This window comes from Melospiza melodia, unplaced genomic scaffold, assembly GCF_035770615.1.
Source record: "Melospiza melodia melodia isolate bMelMel2 unplaced genomic scaffold, bMelMel2.pri scaffold_18, whole genome shotgun sequence".
NCBI lineage: Eukaryota > Metazoa > Chordata > Aves > Passeriformes > Passerellidae > Melospiza > Melospiza melodia.
The window spans coordinates 13,664,832-13,673,412 of record NW_026948525.1 but is presented as its reverse complement, the minus strand read 5'-3'; the positions used below and the strand labels follow the sequence as shown (position 1 = coordinate 13,673,412).

The following is an 8,581-nucleotide window of genomic DNA, read 5'->3' as shown; positions in this document are numbered from 1 at the left end:
TGAGGTTTAACAAGTCCAAGTGCTGGGCCCTGCATGTTGGCCACAACAACCCCTGCAGCACTACAGGTTGGGGACAGCGTGGCTGGAGAGCAGCCAGGCAGAAAGGGATCTGCAGGGACTGATGGACAGCAGGCTGGACATGAACCAGCAGTGTGCCCAGGTGGGCAAGAAGGCCAAAGGATCCTGACATGGATCAGGAATAATGTGGCCAGCAGGACTAGGGCAGTGATTCTTCCACTGCAATTGGGGGCACTGGTTGGGTAGCATCTCATGGGCTGTGTCAGGTTCTAGGCCCCCTGGAGAGAGAAATTAGATGAAATTTGTAGCAGGAGGTGTAAAGAAAGCAAAGGTGAAGCCAACGAAATGCTCAGGGCAGTTTTGGGGTGGCTGCCAGGCAGCCCTGGCTCTGAGAAAGAGCGCCTGCAGTGGGACAGGAAACTCCCAGCTGATGGGAACAAACTTTCTGGCTGACTGCAGAGGCCAGGACAAAGCTGAGTGGTTTCCCTGGTGTCCCCCAGCCCTTGCTGGCCCCAGGGCTGATGGCATTTGTGTTCCCTCAGATTCATGTCCCCACAGCAACAGCATGGGAGTGCTCCCCCTGCTCTGTGCAATGCAAACAGGGGCTGCTGAGGCAAGGCTGCCGTGACTGTGCCTGCAAGGATGAGGCACCTGTGTGAGCTGGGGGAGAGGCCAGGACTGCAGAGGAGGGATGTTGTTGGCAGCTCCCTCAGGACGCTCTGGGACGCTGCCCTGGGCTGTGCAGCGCACTGGGGATGGATCAGCCCCTGCTCTGCTGCTCCTTCCCGTCTGCCCCAGGGCCCTTGCAGAGCCCCAGCCATGCTGTTTGCCCCCAGCCTGCCCACAGCCAACCTGGGGCTGCCCACGGGGCTTTTCTGTGCTGAGCATTGGCCTGGGTGTGTTCTTGAAAGAGCCTGGGCAAGGAGCCTGGAGACCCCAGGCCCTGGGCTGAGGCGTCCGCGCTGCCCCAGCAGTGCCCATGGCCTGTCCCTGCTGCAGCCCCGGCACTGCCACCCCCAGGGCTGTGCCCGGCCCCGAGAGCACTCAGGCCCTGCAGCAACACCAGGGCCAGCAGGGCAGCGGGGCAGGGCCACGGCAGCAGCACTGGCAGCACCAAGTGCTGCTGCTGCTGGGCACAGCTGCTGGGCCTGCACTGATCTGCCCCCAGCTCTGCACACAGACATTGCTGCTGCAGCTCCAGAAAAGTAAATAAAAGGGCATCTCTGCAGAAAACTCTGCTGGGACATCCTTCAGTTTCTTAAAGTCACTGAGAGCACAGCCTCTCGTTGACACAGTCTGTGGCCACAGGGAAGGTGGAGAGAAACAAAATGAGAAATTGCAAAAACAATGACATCTCTTTGTAGATAATATGAAAAAAAAATTCAAGGGATAAAATACACCACAACCAAACCAACAAGAAGTATCAAGGATGAGTTTTATTAAAAATCATTTGCAGAATGTGGCCAGCAGTTTAATGTTTCTGAAACCATCCATTCATCAGTCTCCACACTGCAGCCTTGAGCTCCTGGTTCCTCAGGCTGTAGATGAGGGGGTTCAGGGCTGGAGGCACCACTGAGTACAGAACTGACAGGGCCAGATCCAGGGATGGGGAGGAGATGGAAGGGGGTTTCAGGTAGGTAAATATGCCAAAACTGACAGACAGAGAGACCACAGCCAGGTGAGGGAGGCAGGTGGAAATGGCTTTGTGACGTCCCTGCTCAGAGGGGATCCTCAGCACAGCCCTGAAGATCTGCACATAGGAGAAAACAATGAATACAAAACAACCAAAACCTAAACAGGCACTGACAGCAATGAGCCCAATCTCTATGAGGAAGTTGGAGTGTGAGCAGGAGAGCTTGAGGATCCGGGGGATTTCACAGAAGAACTGGCCCAGGGCATTACCATGGCACAGGGGAAGGGAAAATGTATTGGCTGTGTGCATGAAAGCATTGAGAAAGGCACTGACCCAGGCAGCTGCTGCCATGTGGGCACAAGCTCTGCTGCCCAGGAGGGTCCCATAGTGCAGGGGTTTGCAGATGGACACGTAGCGATCGTAGCACATGATGATCAGGAGGGAAAACTCTACTGAGAGGAAGAACACAAAGAAAAAGAGCTGAGCAGCACATCCTGTGTAGGAGATGTCCCTGGTGTCCCAGAGGGAATTGTGCATGGCTTTGGGGACAGTGGTGCAGATGGAGCCCAGGTCGCTGAGGGCCAGGTTGAGCAGGAAGAAGAACATGGGCGTGTGCAGGTGGTGGCTGCAGGCTACAGCGCTGATGATGAGGCCGTTGCCCAGGAGGGCAGCCAGGGAGATGCCCAGCAAGAGGCAGAAGTGCAGGAGCTGCAGCTGCCGCGTGTCTGCCAATGCCAGCAGGAGGAAGTGGCTGATGGAGCTGCTGTTGGACATTTGCTGGGGCTGCACATGTGCACCTGTTCATGGAGACATGATAGTGAAGAGTTAGAGGAGATACCTGCAATAAAAATTAAAGCCCGTTCTCATATACCCCCCCTGTAACACACAGACACTCTTTTGTGTTTAAGAGTTCTGTGGGGTTTTTTTGTAAGGTCCCCTGTATCTTTGCTGCTGTTCACCCTCAGCATTTCTGCTGCCCCCAGGGAGAAGACAGGAAGTTCTGTGAGGCAAATGATGAGTGGGGAGTGAGGGGTGATGGTCTGTCATTCTAACCTGTTCTGAATTTCACTGGGCCTTAAATTTCACTGGCCTCAACCCTCTTGGAGGGGATGATCAGCTTCACATGCTTCTTCTAAAAAAACCCAGGTACTGCTGAGAGCAAATGGATCCACCACAGGTCAGCCTCACATTGGTAGCCAAGGACTCAGATTGCTCATTTCACCAACCCAGTGTCAGAACACCTATGCCTTTCCCCATCAATCTTATAACTCAGAGATGCTCTAGGACAGCTTTTCACCCTGGATTGAAGCTCCCAACTTGGACTGAAATCTCAGGGAGACTTCCAAGTGTCCTCATGATGGCATTGGATGAAGGGAGATGCAGCTCCTTCCCTGGCTGCACTGACAGCATTGCCCAGAGCCGGGCACTGGGGATAGCGTCACCCTGAGCCAGCTGTGCCCCCCTGCCAGAGCCCCCAGGGCGGGGCAGCGGCTCCCAACCATGCGCTCTGTAGAGGGAACTGGGCCCAGGGCTGCAGAACTGCCCCACGGCTCTGCTGCAGCTCTGCCTGCACAGGAGGGGCTGCACGCCTTGGAGCTCCAGCCCTGAGGGCAGAGGCTTGGCTGGGGCACAGGAGGGAGGGGGCTTGTTCAGAGGAAGGGGCTGCACTGGAAGGGATTCTGTGGGCATCTCTAAACTCTCCCTGCCACAGCATTGCTAGGGTTTGTTTTGCCTGATTGCCTGATCTTTTCTCTGCTTCCTGGAGATTTTTCTCATGCAAGTGTTTCCCTGTGCCTGATCTCTCTGTGCCACCACTCACAGACCCCAAATCTCTGTGCACTCTCCTTGGCCCTACAGCATCCTCTCTGTTTGCAGAGCACTGGCTGAGGGCAGGTTCTGTTTGCAGCTTGGAGAAAGGACAGCTCAGACTGAGCCTGATGGGTGCAGCAAAGGTGATGCTGGTGCTGTCCATAGCCACTTTCATAATGGCTGAAAGTTCATAAGGGATCTCCTGGGAACCTATTGATCAGTAAAAGTAGCATAAGGGATCTCCTGGGAACCTATTGATCAGATGTTTCTGGCACTTGTCAAAAATAATAAGAAGAATTCATAAGTAACCTTTAATATTTATCTCCTGTTGGCTGCCATTCTCCAATAGCAGGAAATAGGATACCCACTTAGTTATTGTAAATGTCCTGATTTTTGTAAAATTCAGTATTTTGGAAATATTCTATGACTTATGTAAACCCCTCAGCATGCCAGAGTTTCATGAGCATTTCACCTCCCCTGCACCAGAAATACTCAGAGTTGTACTTACAGCGTCTGTAGGCGTTGAGATGTTCCAGCTTGAGGAGATGGCTCCAGGAGCTGCAGCTGCATTGTCCTGCAGCCAGAGGTTCCTGTGCCAAGGGCTGACAGTAATGCTGCCCCAGGCACTTCTCAGCACCTTCCCAGCCCTGACTGATTGAAACTCTCTGTGCCTCTGTGCTGTGCCCGGGGTGGCTGCAGGCAGTGCCCCAGCCCTGCTGGGCTGGCAGAAGAGCTGCTCATCAAGAGAAATGTGCTTTTGAAGCTCTTCTTGGTTACCAGGAGCTGCCTCTGTGCCAGCAGCCCAGCCCAACTCAGCAGCATAGACACAGCACAAGGACTTTAATGAACCTCTGGGGCTTTGTGCTGAGGCCCTGAACATCAGTCCCTGAGAGGGAGCTGAAGAAACCTCTCCAGAACTCCAAGTCAGAATCCAACTCCAAAGTTTCTGGGACTTTTAATGGGTCCCAGAGAGGGACATGACTGAGAAAGTGTCCCCAGGCCCCAGGCAGAGCAGAGAACTGCAGGCAGTGATGACAGGTGGGGACAAAGAGAAGCCAAGTCTTGCTGCCCTGGGGCACAGCAGCAGGGTCTGTGCCACCAAGGGCTGTGAGGAGGCACCTTGTCCTGAGGTTCTGGGGCCTCCTGGCACAGCCCCAGCCAGGCTGGGCACTGTCAGCCCCTTGTCCTGCCCTCAGCTTCCCCCCCTAGCCCACATCCCAGTGGCCTCAAGGATCTGCTGGAAGGTGTCCCTGGGGAGCCTTGCTCAGGAATGGCCCTGGGGGCTCCTGAATGCTCCCTGCAGGTACTGCAGGTTTTACAAAGGACTTTGGGTTTTGCTTTTGCCTTGGAGTCTCTGAGAGGTTTGTGCAATCATGGCTTCTATCTGCTGTAATTAGTCCCTGGAGAGCCTTTGTCAGTAACAACACTCAGTGGGGCTCATTATTACTTCAGTGTACTTCAGGTTTTTTATGGTACATGGTGTTTCCCTTTTGATACAGACTCTGTGAGAGGTTTGTGCAATCATGGCCCCAATTATCTGTTTAACCAGTCCCTTGAGGGCTTTGTACTGACACTCAGTGGAGCTCATTAATGCTTTGAGATACTCAAGGTTTTTAAGGTAGTATATCGATTTTGCCTTTCTACACTGAATTTCTCAGAGATTTTTTTTGCCATCCTGGACTCCAATTCTCTCCTCCAAGGAGTCCATGAGGGGCCTATGTTGGGGATGGACCTCAATGAGACCTATTCATGCTTTGAGACACTTTGGGGTTTTTCTCTGACTTTGACTCCTGGAAAGGTTTGTGCAGTCTTCTCTCAGGCCCTGATGTTCAAGGGCTCAGCTCCAAATGCACCACGGGGTTCATTTAGGATCAAGCCTGTCCTGACAAACCATGGCTCTGCCTTGATTTCTCTCTGGTCTGGAGCAGTTCTTTAGGAAGTATTCCTTTGACAGTTATGGAAAATTATTTTAAACAGCTTCTAAGAAATATGTATTCCTATCTTAAAGGGTGTCTTTTATTGCTGTTCTTATTATACAAGATGTGATTGCAGCATTCTGTGATATTGATCCAGGGTCTCTCCTAAGTTGGTCTGGCCAGGTCAGTGAAGTTGTACCTTGGAGCTGACCCAGTGTGGACAACCTTGCCCTACATTCCCCAACCCCATGTGAGAAACAATTATTACTTTCAAATATCTTAAATGGTTTATTAAGGCCATATCAAAATACAACAGAAGACTGAATAAAGAAAAGAATACAGCACCAGGACAAAGGATTCAGTCACTATGTGCTCATCTACAAAATGGATGCTCTGTCTTTTGTACCTCTAGCCCCTCCCAAGGTCTTGTCAATCGACTCCTTCACTGTCCACTGGTGGAGATCACTGTCTTACACCTTGATTGGAGGTCAGGTGCTGCCACAGTAACAAGCCAACCCTCCTAAATGCCCCGACTACTGAGGCCATCCTGTGATAACAATGCAAGGGAAGGGGAAGGATAGCTATACATCTATAAAATTTTTCTTAACATGTATTTAATATTCACCCCTTAATTGTGATAGTCAACCATAACATTACTAATCTATAACAAGCTCCCCTTTTCTTTTTGTGTAAGTCATTTTGCTTGAACAATTAGGTAAAAACTTTCTCTCTCTCTTGAATGAGTCATACCAGCATCTGTTGATGTGGGCAAAGACAGTGGGACAGGAGAAAAAATCTCAGGTTTTTCTTAGACACACTTATTTGGAATGGACAAAAGGGCATCCCAGAGGTCCAGTATGGCTTTGACTCCCATCTGCCGTGCCTATGTGGCTGCTACCCTTAGTCAGTGTATCTTAGGAGTGAGTACAGAGGCCAACTCAGTCCTGACCTCCAATCCTTGTTGAATTAAAAGGCAACTGAGCAATGATAGAGGTCTGGTATGGCCTTTGTCCCTACCTTACCATGCCTACGGGGTTGCTACCCACAGCAGAGCTATGGAGCCTTCTTGGTAGTGAACAAAGGAGCCAACGCGATCTTGCCTTCTATTTCTTGTCTTACTTCTTAAGGATCCTGCCCCATTACCTTTTACAGTCCCTTGTGTACTTCTCCTCAACAGATGCTGGTAATTCTTACCCACTAAAACAGGAAGACAGTTCTTGAGCTGGTTGGTGGAAGCTTGACTCTGCTTTTTGGGCGTCTTGGTGTTTTTTTCTGGTTGTCTATCAGTCTCTGCTTGAAATTCAATCTTGTTTCACCCAACCTGGACATTACAGTCCACTCTTTGGGTTCTCCTACTGGGCCTTTGATTCTGTTGGCATGAGTCCATCCCCGCTCTGCAGTTCACACGGCCAATTCGGTGGTGAGCAGTTCCTGAAAGGGACCTTCCCACTGAGGAGTTAGAGGCTGATCTCTCCATTACTTGATCATCACCCAATCCCCAGGATTAATATTATGGATTCTGAAATCCAGGGTGGTAGTTTGAGGAATTGCCCCTTTATGCCTTAGCCCTTCTAAGGTTTGTGCTATAGACATTTCTTGGCATTGGCTTCCCCTTCCTGATAGGTGGCAACCTTCTGGGGTGAGGTCAGGAAGGGTAACCCAAACATCATTTCATAAGGTGACACCCCCAGATCTGACTGGGATTGGGTTCTAATTCTTAATAAGGCCAAAGTGAAACATGTTATCCATGACATTTGGGTTTCAATCATTAGTTTAACTGGAGCTCTTTTAAGAATTTGATTCATTCTCTTTACCAACCAGAACTCTGTGGATGCCATGGAGTGTGTAATTCCCATTTTATTCCCAGGGCCTGAACAACTTTCTGCAATATCTTCAATGTGAAATGAGTTCCCTGGTCTGAATCAATCCTATTTGCCATCCCATATTGGGGAATGATTGATTCTAGAAGTGTTTTACTCACAACACTGGCACTGGCTTTCACAGTGGGTACCACCTCTACCCAATGAGTCACGTGATCTACTATCACTGGCAAAAACTTTCCCTGTTGTACCTGGGGAAGCTCGGTAAAGTCTACTTGGATGTTTTGAAAGGGCCTTAAGGATAGTTCTCACCCTCCTCTGGGTCTTTTCCTCACGATTTTCTTACTCACTTTTCATACACCATTCATATACCACATATCATTCACCATTCACTTACTTGCTTAGCTATTCTGAAAATTCCTATGCAGCCCAAATCCCTTAGAAACTGATCTCTTAGCACTTGTGTACCCCAATGTGTTGTTCCACGTATGCCTTCTAACATTTTCCTGGCAAGGGCTTTATTCAATATTTGCCTCCCATCTGCTCATCTCCACTTCCCTTTGTTATCTTTCTTGACTCCTATTTTAAGGAGTTCTTCCTTTCCTGTCCCACTGAATATGGGGACTTTTTGCATTTGTCTCATGGGTGTTAACACCATTATTAGTTTATCTGTCTCTGATTCAGTTGCATTTTTAGCTTCAAAATCAGCTAAATTGTTCCCTCATGCCTCCTGAGTTTCCTCTTTTTGATGCCCTTTAACATACACCACTGCTACTTCTTCTGGCAATTGTAAGGTTTCTAACTCCTCTAAGACAAAAGTTTCGTGAATCAGTCCCTTTCCTTTTGAATTTAATAGCCCCCTCTCTTCCCAAATTTTTCCAAAGGTATGCACTATTCCAAAAGTGTATTTTGAGTCCTGTATCTATTGTTCCCCTTTTCCATGCTAATGTTTCCAGAGCTCGTTTTAGGGCACACAGCTCACACCTTGGGCTGACCAGTTGGAAGGTAACTTTCTCTTTTCTATGGCTACCAACCCTTCGTGCACTATAGCGTATCCCAATACTCTGTGCCCCTTTATTACCCGTGAAGATCCATCAATGTACAATTGTTTTCCACCTTGGAGTGGTTGATCTGTTACGTCCTCTATTACTCTACTTTGATAGTTTATAACCTCTAGGCAATTATGTATTAGTTTCTCATCTGTTTCTCCATCCAAAAACTGGGCAGGGTTGAGTCGGTTACTCATGATTAGCTCTAAACCCTTATCTATTAAGATGGCTTCATACTGTAGCCTTCGGGAATCAGTGAGTCATTTCTCAGCCTTTTGGCTCCGGATACTCCTTACTGATTTTGCGATATTTATCTTCAATTGTTCCCCAAAAGGG

At 49.4% G+C, this 8,581-nt stretch overlaps 1 protein-coding gene across 1 annotated transcript; it reads right to left on the bottom strand.

The window, feature by feature from the left end:
• Window positions 1-287: 287 nt before the first annotated feature.
• LOC134433384 (olfactory receptor 14J1-like) lies at window positions 288-2,044 on the bottom strand (the record flags this gene model as incomplete). Its single annotated transcript, XM_063182241.1, has 2 exons — window positions 288-296; window positions 1,592-2,044. Coding segments are annotated over 2 exons (462 nt in total), but the record flags the coding sequence as incomplete, so codon positions are not given.
• Window positions 2,045-8,581: the final 6,537 nt, after the last annotated feature.